This window comes from Misgurnus anguillicaudatus, chromosome 9 (assembly GCF_027580225.2).
Source record: "Misgurnus anguillicaudatus chromosome 9, ASM2758022v2, whole genome shotgun sequence".
Classification (NCBI taxonomy): Eukaryota; Metazoa; Chordata; class Actinopteri; order Cypriniformes; family Cobitidae; genus Misgurnus; species Misgurnus anguillicaudatus.
Window position 1 is genome coordinate 33,225,160 of NC_073345.2, and position 18,604 is coordinate 33,243,763.

Below are 18,604 nucleotides of genomic sequence, written 5' to 3' on the forward strand. Positions count from 1 at the left end.
TTAAGTAAAAAGTACTTTCGTATTTTTAAAAGTTCACAATTTTTATGTAATTGGTTATTAAATCTATTTTAATATGCAATATAAAAGGAATACACAGTATGATTCCATGCTTAAGAATGTAGTGAACATTTTTTAGTAAACTAAAGTAATTTTTTTCCCAAGACAAAGCACAGATGCTTGGAAAATGTAACTAAAATACTTAAGTAGGGGAGACCGGGGCTGGTTGTCTCACGGGTTGGTTGTCACACTGCTTATTCCAGACATACTACATGGTGCTGTGGTACAATTTTTATATAAATTTGTTAGCCTTTAATAGCTTACTCATTTGCACTTGTAATTTTGCTGAGCAGACACAAAACATTGAGGTTAGGAGACAATTTTTTATTTTATGGGTCAGAGTAAATTTTCATGTTGGTGTTGTTTTTGTGTTGAGATCTTGTAGGATATTAGTCATTCTAAAACAAAACACTCATTAAAAAGCTAAAAGTAGTAGCTTTATTTTGAGTCATCTTTTAGCGATCAAGTTAAAGCCGTGTGGCAGCTAGCTTATCATGTTTGTCAAGAAGTCAGTTGGGGATGGTTGTCACATAGCTTGCGGGGTTGGTTGTCACATAAGAATACTGGACATGTAGACCTTTTAAGACTGTTTGTCTGATTGGTTGTTTGCTGTTAAAATAAAATAAAAAATTAAATAAAGAGGTTTTAACACTAAAAATTATTTCATTTTATTTCTCAACACAGTAGACAAAACCCGTGATGGGGTTGGTTGTCACATTGTGTCAGAGTGTCTTTGATGGTTAATTACTTCCTGTTACAATACATTCGAAAAGTAAAACGTATACACATATAAAGCCAATACTCCAAAGTTTCATTTCATGTAGGAATTACTGCTGAAAGATTTTTTGAAGATGAGAAATTCATGCATGAGTAAAAATTGTGACAACCAACCCGGGTCTCCCTATACATCTCTGTTTTTTACACTTTGTTTCTGCCTTTTTTAAGCTATCAACAGTATATTTCTGTGGTGGTCAGATAACATTACTTCCAACTTTTTATGAAACCAGACCGTTAATGTTTTTATTCTTATTCACTTGAGAGATTAAACTTGCTTCCTTTTTCCAGTTGAATTAAAAGATTTTGCTCAACACACCTCAAAATGTGTGTTTGAATTGCATGTGAAGCTAAAACTAAATCAAATCAAATTTCTTTCATAGAGGCTCTTTGTGCAGATTCAGCAGGAATAAAGATTTCGATGACCACAGCAAGATGCTTTTAAAGAAAAGAAACTTAAACTGACAGGAGTTTTGATGCAGGCGCAGTGATATGAAAGTTTCAGCGCTATCTCATGGCAATTCATACATATTTTAAGAGGTGGCTAATTTGTATTCATTTGAGACCACATTCATACATTTTTTATGATTTGCCTTGACCCCTGTGACGTTGGGGTTAAGGGCGGGGTTTTGTTAATGTTTTTTTTATGATAAATGTATGTTTTTGCACAGTTAACTTTGTACTAATTCATACGAATTAGCCAACTCATAAAATGTGTACGAATTCTCGTGAGATCATGTTGGAAAGTTTGCAATCTCAAAAAAAACTTTTTTGGAATGTATATATTTAAGAAAATCTCTATTATTATTAAATGTTAGTAACACACATACACAAAGTTGTTAACTTTATTACATGTGTTGCAATTCAAACTGTATAATACAGCATCAATGTTCACTTTGCCCTCATTTTTACAAATAAATAAAAAATATTGCTTTTATACAACAGTTCGACGGCACACGTTTGAAAAACGAAAACTAGAAAACAACAACGGAGTCATTTTAAAAGCCTCTTTGTTTGAGAACTACTTCTTCCGCCACGGATTTGAGGGCGGCCAGAATGACAGGAAACACTTTCGGCTGCTTTGAATCTCAAAACAACTCAATGGACGGAAAAGCCGTTACTTTATATTACCGTTTCTTGGTCACAAAGTGTAGTTTTAAGATTAGTTCAGTCGAGAATGTATATGTATTATATTTAAATCTGCAGTCGATTAGTAAAGATAGCGCCTGTTTGAACGTTTGCTTAGTGAGATTCGGTACGAATGAGAACCAAAGCATGAGCGGACATCAGTGTTCACTCGCCCCGCTGACCACCGCCCTCTCTGGGCTACATCTCTGACAGGGATTCCCTGGCTCTCATGTTGGCCTTGTTTGTTTATGATCGTCAAAATGAGATCAAATCAGCAGTATTTGGTGTCATGATCAAGCTATTACTTGTTTTTTTATTCATATTTAGTGTCTTTTGTGTTGTTATTGTTTTGGAGCGAGGTAAAAGTTAATAAAACTATACTTGTATAACTATTGCTTTCTCATTTATTCTTAACGCGATACGAGCACTCGATTATTATTATTAAACTTTGTTCTTGTCAGTACTATATAAAACTTTTTTTATAAGTGTCAGAGAGATGTTTTTGCATGCTGCTTATAAATATATCAGTGGCGATATCTCATAACATGTTTTAATAGTCACGTCACGATAAAGTAAATGATCAATGTCCACATTTAAAGGCTGCGGTGCTTACCTGCAGTTCCACGGTGTTTTCGCGTTCTGATAAGAAATATAGCTCCAGAAAAAAACGAGTGTTTATATTCCTCTTTCCAAGTGTTAATCGTCCACACGATGTGACAAGACATTTCTCCCATTAACTTTAACGTAACATCCAAGAGCGCTGATCTTTGACGGAATAATAACTTCTGATTTGGGGATTCACAGACTGATTTATTAGCTAGTAAACTAATGAGACACACGGAGAGTGATTAAAAACAGGGCGTCTGTGTTTTTCCATTCAGAGATGAGCCTGTTTAGGACCTCCATTCACTAGGTGGCGGAATGATACGAAAGGTGAGGTCCCGTTATCAGCACAATATCGCATAGCTCTTAGCCAATCAGATTCGAGAACCAGAAAGAACTGTTGTATAAAATGCATTATGTCTATGGAATGTCCCCACAAAACATGGAAACCAGAATGTGTGTGTGTGTGTGTGTGTGTGTGTGTGTGTGTGTGTGTGTGTGTGTGTGTGTGTGTCATAAGAAATGTGTATGTGGTTCACTCTAAAAAGGTCTGGGTTATTTTTGACCCATAATGGGTAAATATTGGACAAAACACATGCTGGGTTAAAAATGACCCAATGTTGGGTTGATGTTATGCAACCATGGGTTATAATGCCCAGCAGTTGGGTTAAAACAACCCAGTATTGGGTCAATTTTAACGCAGCGGTGTGTTCTGTCCAATATTTACCCATTATGGGTAAAAAATAACCCAGACATTTTTAGAGTGTTGTGTGGGTATATTAACACGCAATTTAAACATTAAATCTTTCCAACTAAGATTGACTTGGAGCATTAACCTGGACAGTCTTTAGATTAATCCACAACTAGGCCTCAGTTATATTAGAACATTTAAGTTTTACAAACATACTATACAAACAAACAATACTGGTGTGCATCTTGACACAAAACAATGGCACTGATATATCCACACTATTCCTGACGTAAATACGGGCGACGCCATCTTGAGCTCAGATGGGTAAAACTTCCGGTGAGCCACTACAGCTAAAAGTAGTCCTATTGCGACGGATACGAGTCTGCCGTTTTGACTGACATTTTAATGCTTATTATGAAATCCAGGAAGAACGGCATAATTTGTGCAGTTAGGGGTTAACATAATAGATGATACAAACGCAGTAAATCTTTACAAAACGCTTGTTTTAACTATAATACACGCACAAGAACTGAATGTTTATGTGGCGCACGTGCATCTATTAACTGTATCCACACATCCATCCAGTAAAACCTTTCATAGAAACTGACTGTGAACAATAAATACAATAATTATTCAAAAACAACATATTATGCTGATAAAAATATGCTGATTTATTTATTACAAAAATATACAGTATATAATATATAGCCTACGACATTAACTGCTTATTAGTTAATGTTTATAATCGTTCGTGATGAGTTTACGCATACCGTTACTTTTGTTATGTTTTAAATGATTTTTTAAGCAAATAATTTCATAAGCTCATGTCTTATTTACTGTATATATTTTCATGAAACGAAAAACAATACTGAAAACATGTAATAGGAGTTTAATATGTTTATTATGGTTTGTTTAAATAACTTACATTGTGTTGAATGAGAAGCATAAGTTACTGGTGCTGTCGGAACGCGTGAAGCTTGATGTGTAGCCCTAAAAACTTGATAAGTCGATTAAAAATTGCCGTATTAAAAAAACTCACACCAGGGACAGTTTCAAAACATCACATGAAAAGGTAAAAACAAGAAGTCTCTGTATATTCCATGTATTAAACACTCGACTGACTTTCCCACTGTAGAGATACGACATGTTTCTGTGCTTTTATATTTGCACATTGAAGACCCGTCACCCCCGAGGAACAACATGAAACGATTGAATCTTGATGTATCAGGACACTTCTTAATTTCATCCTCACACTGGTTCATACATGAAATTATGACCGTAATCATCATGGAAATCGCCGGCTCTGGTTCAGTGACAGTACGTGCCGGAAGTCGCACCCATAATTCGCGCAAAGCATCATGGGGCGTAGGAATAGTGTGGATAAGATATGTTATAGCTAGATATTTTTAAATTAAGGCATGTATTTTAGTCTGAGACTAGGATAAGCCCTGTCCAGGAAACCACCCTTAAATGTCTTAAATGTTAAGCATTTATAAATAATGTTGCTTCTAAGCATTTCAAATCTCTGAATAGTTATACTAACAAACATAACAAACAAAATCATTTTAATGATTAATCGATACAGCATTTTGATGTGATAAAATACATACATCTGCAAGAAGAAAGCCTTATAGGAAAATGTTTTTTTTTTATTGTGTTACATTCTGTTGTTGCAGTTGTTGCTTGTGATCTTATAGACTCTTATAGTGAAACAAGATGAGGAAGAAGAGCGGACACAGGAGGAGGATGAAACTTCCCTTATAGAGTCCATCTGATCAAGACACAAAAATGTTTTATTAACACAAAACTAACATCAACATGACCAGAACAGCAGAATACATTTTCCCATCTTAGCCACATGTCGAGCATTTACATCTACATGATATCAGTTAATGTGTTTTGTCCACAAAAATATGGCATTTAAATTATGATAATTAGGATTTAAAATTAATGTTGTATTATAATGAAATGATCAAAAACAGTACAAATACATAACTATAAGTGTACAGAAACCATGATTCAGACATTACAGACTTTACTGAGAGTATAATCTCATCTAAATCAATAGTTTCTGGGCTCTTCCACACAAAACACATTGTGGTCAGCAGCATGTTGCTTGTTGTTGCTTGTGAACCTGGATTTTTTCTTGCACATTGTGGTTTTTGTGGATATGATCATGTCACTACCTCTCCATTTTGACGTCTATTTAAGATCTACCACTGATTTTTGATTTAAAAAAATACTTTGCTGTTGCAGCTTTTTGCTCAGGTGTCTCCAACCCAACGTGAAAACATTTGTGAGCCACTTGAATTACAACCCTTCAGTTGAGAGCTGATGCAGTCACCCTTTATAGCAATAAGTGATGACATTCAAATACATATTAAACATTCATGCATACTGTACATGGGTAATAACAAGTTAACAAATTAAAATATTAAAGGAATTATAAAAATAGTGATTTAAAATATGTAAGGAATAATTGATGACGGGCCGTTGCATTATTTGAAAATAATTCAACGGCCCGTCGTCAATTATACCACGGTTAACACAAACATTTCTCTGGTGCCTATTTTTAAGACATTTTAAGGTTAGGTGTGCGGTTTACAGAAAAATAATCAACATCCATGGAACATTTCTCAGCCAATCAGAATAAAGCATTCAACAGGCCGGTGGTCTCATTGGTTTTAATAAAGCTGCACATGAGTTCTCTCAATTCTCCGTTTGTGTACAGAAACTGCAACACTCTAAAAACAAACGGTGCTATATAGCACCAAAAGTGGTTCTTTGCTCGTAATCATAGAAGAACCGTTTTTAGTGCCATATACTATAGCACCGGTGAAGCACCGGTGAAGCGCCTGTGTGGAGCCATGTAGTGCTATGTAGAACCAAATGTGGTGCTATAGTGGTGCTATATGGCACCTGTGTGGTTCTGCACAGGTGCTTCACCGGTTCTTCGCCGGTGCTTCGCCGGTGCTATATGGCACTAAAAACGGTTCTTCTATGGTTACGATTCAAATCAACAGTTTTGGTGCTATATAGCACCGTTTGTTTTTTTAGAGTGAAGATGTTTGTAAACTTATGACCCCAATCGTAAACTGAACTGTTAGATTGTAGTGAAGCGCTGGTAAAATAAATACATAAAATATAAATGAGCAAATGTACAAGTCAAGGTAAATACCTGTGCCGTTACAGAGGTCAGTGCCACAGCATGTAGAAGAAACTATCCCTCCACCTATTACTATGGTCTTCGTTTCACAATCTTTCTCACAAGATTTTACTGTGATATTCATAGAGTCTACATAAAGAAAAAAACACATATGAAGAGTTTCGTTGCAAAACGAGATAAATCCATTTTTAAACATTTTTGTCAAAACATGTTTATTATTATGTTATCATGTTATTATTTTGTTTTATGGTGCTAGCTGTATTTTTTAAGTTATGAAGGTTTATATCAAAACAAACTGTCAGGATCCTGTCTTGTCATAGTTTCTAGCTCCTTGTGACAGGGTTCTGGCAGTACCATGTTTTATGTTAAGGCACTTGGCTTTGTTTATCTGGCCATGTGCCTTGCCTGTCTTGTCTATAACCCCGCCCCCTTGTCTCCTTGTTAATCACCTAATTATTGTTTGATTCATGTCACCTGTTCCCTCTTGATTTGCTCCCCTATTTAATGCCCTTGTGTTTGCTGTCCTGTGCTCGCTGTTTTGTACTTATCCTGTGTGTTGATTCTTATTAAATCTAGTCTAGTATTCAGTCAAGTAAGTGTAGTTTCTTGTGTAGTTTATTGTTAAGTCTAGTTTGTTGGTGTTTTGTTTTCCCTAGTGTGTTTTGCCCCCTCGTGGGTTTTGTTTTCTCATTTCTGTCATAATAAAAGTTTCTGTTATACTGTCTGCGCCTGGGTTCGTCTCCTGTTCCTGACACAAACCAACTGCAGTTGCATTGAAATTAGTTGGAATGCACAACTAAATAACGAGATTTCTGAACAATTAAAAAAACGGTGGTTATCTCGTTTTGCAACGAAACTTTTCATATATATATATATATATATATATATATATATATATATATATATATATATATATAATAAGAAAACAAATAGGCCTATAAGAAACATTTCGATTATGCCATTTTTACTAATTCACATTTGATCATTTACACATTATATTTTAATAGTCAGTAGATTATCACGTAACTTTTCATTCCACCAAAATGGAAACCTGTATCTGTTGAACTGAAACATTTGTCGAATCCATCAGGACATGTCTTCTGTTTCTCTTCACAGGCACCTGAGTCAATTTTAGGCTCACACACATAACATCTGCGTGAGAGTCCTAGAGTTAAAACAAGAGAGAGAGAAAGGCATATAAAAGTCCCCACTCTACTTTAACTTTCTTAAAAAAAAACAATTTCAACTTGAGTTTATAAGTTATGTCAACTTTTTTAAGCCAAAACTTAAAATAGTATGTTGAATTGACTTGCAAAACCAAGATGTCTTAACTTTGTGCTGCATTTTTTTACAGTGCGTATATCAAATAATGTATAATAATGCATGCTGAGTTTTGTTCATACCTCCAGTGATAAAAATGAGCAGAAGTACAATGGTGATGTGCAGATCCATCTTTGCTAAGGGTAGGGATGGTTAAGCAATGTTTCAGTGGTCTTTTATGACTCGATACAGAAAGGGGAGGGTTTAATACACATACTAGACACACAGGTTTTTAACACTTCACAAAAAGCTTTTAATGCAGTAAATATCATTTTCAGAATGCACTGGAATACAAGGAAAACATTTTTATACAGTTCAGCCAACAGTAAGACATCAAAATCACAGGGACACAATTTATTGATATAGTTTAAATCTTTACATCACTGTTACTTAAAGTACTTTTACAAACCAAATAATTGTGTTTGTCTTGCATGCACTTCAGTAATTCGCATTATAAGGGTAAAGAGTAAATTTTGTCTTATCAATTGCAGAGGAAATCCCTCACATACAGAAACAATTTTCTGAAAAGCCCAAACTGTAATACTAAATCTTCTTTTTGCTACAAGTTACGGTTTTCATTTATTGTTTGGTACACCTGTTCCCTGTCAAGCATAATTACATGCTACTACTATAATGAAGCACATTTGCTTTGTATCATAAATTAAACATTCGTTTTTAAGGCAGCGTCTATCTGCACTTAGTCCAGTGATATATTTATACCAATAGTAATTAAATGCTATCTATATTTTCTATTGGCAGATACTAGTTGCACCTCAGTATTTATTTACATTACCATGGTGCGATAATAATAGAGTGTAAATAATTATATTTAATAAAATGATTAAATGATTGCTGCATTATTGGGAGAATAAAAGTCCTCCCTATACCGACCCCAACCAACTCATTACTTTAATTCTTATTTAACACTCGTGAGGCTCTTCATTTCCATTTTATTTCCACTGTTCTAACATTTTCTTTATTGAAAACCCTTTCAATGTAATTTTTGTGATTCACTAAATGTCAAGATTCTTTTCATAAATGTTGTTTTTGTTGATAATTAAGTAAATGTTGTAGCGTGCCATATGCATCGGTATGAGGTTTAAAACACAGTTTTAAAAGGAAGTTGTCAAACCACAGGCAGTTGTTGTGGTTGGTTTTCCCACCCTTCTCTCTTCAGAGTATTTTTTATAGAAATGTGGTGAATGAAAACTTTGTGTTGAATGTGTCTGACTGATCAATAGAGTCAAAGTCTGTGATTTGAAAATGAAATTTTAAAATATATATTTTTCAATTGAAATATTTTGTTATAATTCTACAAGTATACCTTATAAAAACCATGGTTTACTACATAAAAATGATCACAGTGTTAGAGTTTGGTTGGCTAGTTCATTATCTAAGAGAAACAAGTAACCATGTTACAGTTTTACTTTTGCATAATAAAAAGCACAAAATAAGAACTTAAAAAAAAATCCTTTTCTGGAATCTTATTTGTGTTTTTGTGATTATTATAGTAGAAACAAACAACATGGGATGAGTGTCACGTGTTCTTTGAAAGCAGCACAAAGGAATGCCTGCAGGCTTGTGATCGTGTAAAAAACTTGCTGTGTAGAGATAGGTGCAAGTAAATAAGGTTTTAGATGTCCTGTTTGCAATTGTGTTCTTTATAAGATACCACAAAGCACATCAAATGTGATGCCTCGTGTGTTTGTGTGTGCCCGTTGTGCGTACAGAGACATTTGCATGTGACTGACTGGGTAGCTACAGTATTAAACTATAGACAATTTACTGTCTTACTGTCTGCTAATGGATGTCTAAACATTTTGGGATTGTTTTGATTGTTTTGTATCCCTTTTTAGCCTTATGGAGTGCAACAATTCTTGAACGGATAGCTCCTTCTTGCGAGGCATGGTTCATAAGAGCTTATGCTTCTTCAGGACAGCAATCTTAAAATGTTTAAGTGTTTAAGTGATTTTTATCAATCAAAGTAGCACTAAACCACACATTTGAACTCATTGTATTTCTGACACAAATTAGCTTTCATTAAAGTAATTATGGGTTCACCACATTTCCCCAGCAGCACTGGCAACCCATTCTGTACAACAATGTACAAAGTCATTTAACTGAAGTGAATGCTAACTCTGCTTAACATTCTCACCCCATGGCGTCAATATTTGACGCACTTGACCATGCGTCAATATGTGACGCGGAGGGTTACCTTTCGCGTCATTTTTTGACGAACTGGGGACTTCAATACTATTACGTCCGTTGCATTCTCTTCTCCTATTTTCTTACCATTTTCGCGTCGGTTTAGGGTTAGATTACGCGAAATTAAACAGTTGTCACCTGGCGTTGGGGTTAGAGTTAGGTACGACAGTTGTCACCTGGCGTTGGGGTTAGAGTTAGGTTTGGGTAGGGATGTCATTATGTAAATCTAACCCTAAACCGACGCGAAAATGGTAAGAAAATAGGAAAGAGAATGCAACGGACGTAATAGTATTGAAGTCCCCAGTTCGTCAAAAAATGACGCGAAAGGTAACCCTCCGCGTCACATATTGACGCATGGTCAAGTGCGTCAAATATTGACGCCATGGGGTGAGAATGTTAAGCAGAGTTAGCATTCACTTCAGTTAAATGACTTTGTACATTGTTGCACTTGCAGCAGTGTCTTTGCTTACACAAAAAGCCATTATACAGAAACACTCAGCATTAAATTGAATGTCCTGATAAAAAATTTGGTAAAAATGTATTTTGTAGCAAATAAAACATTAAATATGGTTTTGTGTTTTTTACTGTACATCCAGATGTTCAGATCCATAAAATTACTAAAATAAAATGACACACTCTTTTTTGTTGTTTTTTATATCACTGATAAAAATAGGACGAGGCTGTGATGAGAAAATTAAACTTAAATACAGATAAGGGGGACATCCCTTTTTGACACAATGTTTTTGAGAATTGTGCTGTTCAATAGCAAAACATTTAATAGAGCCTGGAAAACAGATGTATAACATTAATAACATTAACTAACATTTAGCAGCTCTTTCTTACAATTTGTTTCTGCCTTTTTTAATCTATCAACAGTATATTTCTGTGGTGGTCAGATAACATTACTTCCAACTTTTTGTGAAACCAGACTGTTAATGTTTTCATTCTTATTCAGTTGAGAGACTCAACTTGCTTCCTTTTTTCCAGTTTAATTAAAATATACATTTTGCTTAACTAACACATGTTACACACCTTAAAATGTGTGTTTGAATTGCACGTGAAGCTGAAACAAAATCAAATCTCTTTCATAGATGCGCTGTGGCTCCTTGTGCAGATTCTGCAGAAATAAAGATTTAGATGACCACAACAAGATGGTTTTTAATGTATATGAAAGTTTGTTATCTCAAAAAAACATTCTTGAAACATTTGGAATGTGTTTATTTAAGAAAATCACAAGCTCAGTTATTATTAAATGTTAGTAACACTGTTCACTTTATTAGATGAGTTGCAATTCAAACTGTATAATACAGCATAAATCGAAAAAACAAATGTGTGGCAGAAATATAGCAATGAAACATTGATATTAAGATGCTGCAAATCCATTGTGCTGTGGGTTTTCAGTGGAAATTAGTTGTGTGTGTGCGTGTCTATCACATGTCTGTGGTTCTGTGGGTATCAACACAGACCATACAAATTTTCCAACCAACATTAACTTGGGGGCAGTTTCCTGGACAGTCTTTAGATTAATAATAACATAAATTAGTTTTGCTTTTCTATATTTTATTTTGTACCAGGAAGTTAGTTATATTAGGACATTTAAGTTTTACAAACATACTTTTCAAACAAACAATACTGGTGTGCATCTTGACACATAACAATGGCAGTGATATAGGTTAAGATATGTCAGGGTTAGATATTTTGAAATTAAGGCAGCTCAAGCATGTATTTTAGTCTGGGACTAGGATAAGCCCTGTCTAGAAAATTACATTTGTAAATTGTGTTACAATCTGTTGTTGCAGTTTTTGGTTGTGATCTTATAGACTCAGACGTTCGGCTGATTTCAGTGAAACAAGATGAGGAAGAAGAGCGGAGACAGGAGGAGGATGAAACTTCCCTTATAGAGTCCATCTGATCAAGACACAAAATGTTTTATAAACACAAAACTAACATCAACAATGACCAGAACAGCATAAATTTTCTCATCTTAGCTAAACTTGACATCTACATGATGTCAGTTAATGTTTTTTGTCCATAATATACAAAAATATGGCATTTAAATTTTTAAGACTCTGATGATTATTATTTGGTATGAATGTTGTGTTGTAATGAAATGATCAAACGCAGTTATGTACAAATACTTAAAGAGCACCTATCGTCCAATTCACAAATTTCCGTGGCATAGTCAAAGAATTTTTTGCTCATTTTTCCGTGGCATTCTCACAGATCTCTGCATATTTCCGTGGCATATGAGATCATGTTGTAAGTATATATTAGTACATGTTAAGAATATGCACAAGGTACAAATCACAAAGTAGACGATGACGCAAGTTATTATCTCTAACATAAATCTCTTTTCTTGGACGACAACAAACACACAGATTGTAGGCAACAGTTTACTTATGCTGTAATAAAATCCAACATTATCATATTCCTCCCAGCCTGTAAACTAACTCCTGTTAGCATTGCATTGTAAGTGAATCGTTCAAACATGTTAAGAAGCGACTGTCAGGGTCTTGTCTTGTCAATAGTTTCTGGGGTACTTTACCACACAAAACACATTGTGGTCAGCAGCATGTTGGTTGTTGATGCATGTGAACCTGTATTGAATGTAGTCTGGCTCAGATGTTTTCCTTGCATATTGTGGTTTTTGTGGGTATGGGCATGTCACGCTACACTCCAAAAATGTTTGGGTTATTTTCAACCCAGCACTGGGTCAAAAAGGGTCAAGCCCAGCCCCTTCAACCCAAATGCTTGGTTCTTTTAACCCATTGTTGGGTCAAATACACACATTTTCTGGGATAATTTAAAGCAGAAATAACCCAGCATTTTTAAAGTATACCTCTCCATTATGGCTTCTATTTAAGATATTTTAATTTCAACAAAAAATATTTTGCTGTTCTAATAATAGCTGTAGATAGATTGCTGCTGCATTTTGCATTTAGCATAGGCTACACTCTAAACATTGTTGGTTTATTTTTAACCCATAATGGATAAATATTGGACAGAACACTTGCTGGGTTAAAAATAGCCCAATTTTGGGCTGTTGTTACACAGCACCCTGCTAAAAAAAACAATAGACACCACAGAAATTCTATTGGTTTTATTGGGAATTGTATTGGTTTTAATGGAATATGGCCCAAAACACACTACAGTATAGTGGTTTTAAAGGAATTGTCTACTCATTTTCAATATTAAAATATGTTATAACCTTAACTAAGAATTGTTGATACATCCCCCTATCATCTGTGTGCGTGCACGTAAGCGCTGGAGCGCGCTGCGACGCTTTGATAGCATTTAGCTTAGCCCCATTCATTCAATGCTACCATTTAGAGATAAAGTTAGAAGTGACCAAACACATCAACGTTTTTCCTATTTAAGACGAGTAGTTATACGAGCAAGTTTGGTGGTACAAAATAAAACGTAGCGCTTTTCTAAGCGGATTTAAAAGAGGAACTATATTTTATGGCGTAATAGCACTTTTGGGAGTACTTTGACTCAGCGCTGTAACACCCTCCCTCTCCTATTATGAGAGTGAGAAGGGGAGCGGACTTTTCAGGCGAGTCGAAATACTCCCAAAAGTGCTATTACGCCATAAAATATAGTTCCTCTTTTAAATCCGCTTAGAAAAGCACTACATTTTATTTTGTACCACCAAACTTGCTCGTATAACTACTCGTCTTAAATAGGAAAAACGTTGATGTGTTTGGTCACTTCTAACTTTATCTTATGGGGCTAAGCTAAATGCTATCGAAGCGTTGCAGCACGCTCCAGCGCTTACGTGCACGCACACAGATGATAGAGGGATGTATCAACAATTCTTAGTTAAGGTTATAACATATTTTAATATTGAAAATGAGTAGACTATTCCTTTAATGGCAAAAGCTAATGGTTCCTATTGGTATTTTAATGGAAACCATTAGAATTTTCTGTAATGGTTTTATTGTTTTTCAGCAGGGCAATGGGTTATAAAAACTCCGCAGTAGGGTTAAAACAACCCAGCATTGGTTCGATTTCAACCCAGCAGTGTTATCTGTACAATATTTACCCTACATGGTTAAAATATTTTTACATTTTGCTCCGGTTTCTCTAACCCAATGATAAAACATTTGTGAACCACTTAAATTACAACCCTGCAGTTGAGAGCCGATGGAGGAGTTTAAATTAGTTGGGGTAATAACCAGTTTACAGATTAAAAAATAAAAGTGATTTAAAATATTATTTAGTAATTAGTATTTTACTCCTGATTATTTAGTACATCATATCATAATTCATTATATAAAAATAGCTTTTTAAGAAGTCGCTTTCTCAGAGCAGTACTAATAATTTTTGTGTCATGTTTTGTTTAGTTTTAAGTTTTTAGTATGTTTCCATGGTCTTTGTAGCTTGGAGTTTTCTCAATTCTCTGATTGTTTACAGAAAATGCATGATATTTGATAAATGAGCAAATGTAAGGTAAATACCTGTGCTGTTGCAGAGGTCAGTGCCACAGCATGTAGAAGAAACCGCCCCTCCACCTGGTTTTGCTATGATCTTCTTTGGTTCACAGATTTTTGCACATGTTTTAAATGTGACAGACTTAGTGGGCTCTGCAAAACGAAAAAAGATGTATATACAAAAATAAGAAAGTAAATCTAATATGAGAAATGTTTTGATTGTGCCATGTTTGTGAGCCAAATTCACATTTGATCATTTCCACTTTATTTATATTTAATGGTCAGTAGATTATCACATAACTTTTTATTCTATCAAACTTGACTTACCATAAAAACCGGTCTCCGTTGCAGTGTAACATTTGTTAAATCCATCACGACATATCACCTGTTTCTCTTCACAGGCACCTGAGTTACCTTCAGGCTCGCACACATAACATCTGCGTGAGAGTCCTTCAGTGAAAACAAGAGAGAGAGAAAGACATTTAATAGTCTCTGTATGTGTATCAAATATTAATGCATGCTGAGTTTTGTTCATACCTCCAGTGATGAAAATGAGCAGAAGTACAATGGTGATGTGCAGATCCATCTTAGTGGTTTAGCATTGTTTCAGTGGTTTTTATGACTTTATACAGGATGGGGAGGGTTTAATGCATAAACTAGACTCACAAGTTTTTAATATTTAACAAAATGTAAAAGTAAATATCACTTTCAAAATCCACTGGACCCAAGGGAAACATTTTATGCAGTTTATACGTCTTTACATAAGCTCATTGTGTCATACCAGCCAAAAGTGAGACGTTAAAATGAAACTTCTTGAAGAAATTGTATTTTCATCTCTGTTGTTTTAAATGATAATTAAGTAAATGTTGTACATAACAAATCTCTGTGTCATTATTTTATACATTTATTAGCGTGCCATATAGATCTGTATGAGGTTTAAAACTGTTTAAAAAGAAAGTTGTCAGACCACATGCAGTTCTTGTGGTTGGTTTTTCCACCCTCCTCTCTTAAGTTTTTTTTTTTTTTTTTATAGAAATGTGGTGAAAATAAACAGATGCCATGTGTAAAAAAAAATCTGAAGAAATTACAATGGTATTGCAGCTGGGTTGCCGTAGATTTAAATTGATGTTATTTACTGGCAATAGTTTGTTCAAAGTTAAATACATTTTAAATATTAACAAGTCTCTATCTTTACAGAAAAAACTATACAATAACAGCCTCATGCAAAGCATTCTGGGAACCAGAAATCATCATCAACCTTTTTCTGTTTTTTTGCTTCAGATTTTGTTTCCCAGAATGTTTTGCTTGATGTTGTTTTTTTAGTTTTATTCTATAAAGACAAAGACTTGTTAATGTTTAATGTTCATTTAACTTTGAACAAAATGTTGCCAGTAAATAACATGCATTTAAATCTACGGTTAATTACCGGCAACCCAGCTGCAAATTTCTACGGATTTTTTTACAGTATACAATTAGAACAAAAACCAAAAATATTTCTCTATAACAAATATCACTGTTAACCTGGATAAGTTGAATTTAACAGAGTGCTTAAAATTTAAGTAATATGTATTGAACCATGACAAGTTCCAGTTAAGCTATAGGCCAAAGACAACTCTGCAGTACTTACAAGGCTTTAGAGCTGGGTCTGGTCGGTCTGTGCATGTGAAAATTATCTCACAAAGCTGGCCTGTATGGCAGGGTATAACACACACTATGCAAAAACACACTTGTAAGACTCTGATGCCATCTGGCAAAACTGGGAAGCCAATTCTGCCATATTCATAAATAAATAAATACATAAATAAATATACAAGGAAATGTAAAAAAAAAACAAAAATACAGAAATAAATAAAGAAATATATATACATGGAAATGTAAAAAAACAAAAATACAGAAATAAATAAAGAAATATATATACATGGAAATGTAAAAAACAAAAATAAATGAGTATTTATACCTGTATTTCTTTATTTATGTATAATTGTAACTATTATTTATTTATTTATTCATTTATTTATACATTTATTTATTTTTACTTTTACGATGATGTGCCTCTCTCCACCACAATACAGACATAGTTTGTTGCGAATATGTCATTCAGAGAGAGAAAGATGTGTGTAATCCACTTGCATTGGCTCAAGTGCATTGGCTCAGGTGCTGGAGGAACCGTGGGTGATATGGGAGGCGGAGGATTAGCAGCAGCAGGCAGTTCGTCACAGGCTGTAAGACACAGAGAGACACAAATGGTCTTTTGAATAAGGGTTTCTGAACCAAGGGAATTTTTATCGACCACGATGAACTGTAGGATATAGGGGTTTAATTCGTGATGAAAGGCTGTGACGAGGGCAGTTTCATTCAATCGACTTGCAGCCGCTAGGGCTCGGAATTGCAAATCATAATTACTCACAGATAATTTTCCTTGGCGTAGATTGAAGAGAGAATCATGGACGGATAGATCAGACATGGTGTGGCCAAACAATTCCTTAAAATTCTGGAGAAAGCTGGATAAAGTTGTATTACTGCAGAGTTAGAATTCCATATAGACTGAGCCCAAAGGAGTGCACGTCCAGATAGCAAGGAAATAATAAATGCTACTCTAGCAGTATCATTGGAGAATAGATGAGAATGCACTTGAAAATACAGGGATACCTGTAGTAGAAAACCGCTGCATAGCCGGGCTGAGTAAAGGATATCTTCGGACTTCGGGTATGGCGGGAGGGTGACTAGGTGGAGATGGAAGTAATGATAGACGGACAGCATGAACCACTCTGCGAAGGGATCACGAATCGGATTTCCTTCGGCCTCCGTGGTGTTTTGCATTTTTTGTTGGTGTGGTCTTCTGTCACGCTGTGAATCAAGACGCAGACTGGATGCAAGTAGAAATTCTCTTTATTGAAAAACACACACGGGAGTAAAGTAGATTGGTAAGCATTCAGATGTTGTAACTTAACTTGTAGTATCAAAGTCTTTGTTTGCAGGACCGGATGATGATCAGATTGGTCGGGAACAGAGATGAGGATACAAACGGGAGTCCAGGTAAGTGTAGCACAGGGGTCTTCAACTACCCTTGTTCGGGGGCCAGATTTTAAAACTGTAAATATGACACGGGCCAAACTTTTACAGCTATTTTTACTTTTGATATATTTTTTACCTTTACCATGTGTGTTGTCGTTTTTGTTACTTTTGTTGTAGTATATTAAATAAAAACCATATTAAAAAGATGCCTTTAAAAAAATGAATCTTAAAAGCCATTTAATTACTGAAAACTCATATTTTCTTTATTACTATTTAAAAACAATAGCAGTTTAACATGTAAGAGCCAAATGTTAATAGTAAAAGTGTAAAAGATCAACACTCTTAAACATTTTGTTTATAACTGTTTAACTTTCATTAATTGTTATGTCACAGGTCGGAGCGGACCACCAATACCGTGAGTCACGCTCCTCCCTCTATGTTCACCCTGAGGAGTTCCCAAAGTGCCCCAATGAACAGACAAGAGAGGTATAAACAAACTTCACACTTCCTGTTTCTTCAGGTCCCTTTTTATAGGCCTTCTCTCTTCTCTAAGACCCAATCATCAATCGACACATCCGCTTCACACACCTGATACATATCACTCTCGAGTCCTTTGCCCGGAGTCGACCGGAACCGGCCAGGTGTTGCATTGAAATCGGTCCGGGTGGAACTATCTCCACCATTTTCGTTCCGCCTGTATAAAGTCCCTCCGTGACATCTACATGTCAAGTATTTACAACATATAGCCAGTCTTCTCCTAATGACTAAAATTGCACTACATGTTTACTTTTTTATATATTTTATAGATATATAGGCTAAACAGCCTTTCCATTGTAAATTACATACAGATATAACTGTCGGGAGTTCGCCCCCTAGTGGCAGTCGTAATGAAATTGTAGTTTAATCGTAAATATGTCATGGGAGAGTACCTTTAATCTACGAATATATTTATAGTTAATAATTTACTTACCAGTAACAATCATTTTTAAAGTATTCAAGTGTTACTGATAAAGTTAAACAAAAAATAATTAATCATTTTTACTTTGCACATAGGTTTTATTGGAACACACTGAAACACATTCCGGTCGCCGCGTCACATGCTGTGTAGTCGCGTAAGTTTATTTTCTTTAATGCATCCAAAGCTCCAATTGGATCAAATAATTACGCACCCGCAGATGGTTGGCACCCCACACAGCCCCTTTCTGTGTTGTC

The 18,604-nt window shown here is 35.0% G+C and overlaps 1 protein-coding gene across 1 annotated transcript; it reads right to left on the reverse strand.

Annotated features, from left to right (window-relative positions):
* Nucleotides 1–11,187: 11,187 nt before the first annotated feature.
* Nucleotides 11,188–16,213, reverse strand: LOC129423216 (uncharacterized). Its single transcript, XM_073871713.1, has 4 exons — nucleotides 14,915–16,213; nucleotides 14,705–14,827; nucleotides 14,405–14,530; nucleotides 11,188–11,852 (listed from the first exon to the last, which is right to left on the reverse strand). Exons 1-4 carry the CDS (start codon nucleotides 14,961–14,963, stop codon nucleotides 11,785–11,787), a joined length of 366 nt encoding a protein of 121 aa, XP_073727814.1. The 5' UTR covers nucleotides 14,964–16,213; the 3' UTR covers nucleotides 11,188–11,784.
* Nucleotides 16,214–18,604: the final 2,391 nt, after the last annotated feature.

What these genes read in the sequence shown, in the direction of transcription:
- LOC129423216 (XM_073871713.1), bottom strand. Translation starts at nt 14,963, where the DNA reads ATGGATCTGCACATCACCATTGTACTTCTGCTCATTTTCATCACTGGA. An exon ending in GCTCATTTTCATCACTGGAG is followed by an intron (nt 14,828 to 14,914) that starts GTATGAACAAAA and finishes TTTTCACTGAAG; the next exon opens with GACTCTCACGCAGATGTTAT. An exon ending in TGACCTCTGCAACAGCACAG is followed by an intron (nt 11,853 to 14,404) that starts GTATTTACCTTA and finishes TGTCTTGATCAG; the next exon opens with ATGGACTCTATAAGGGAAGT.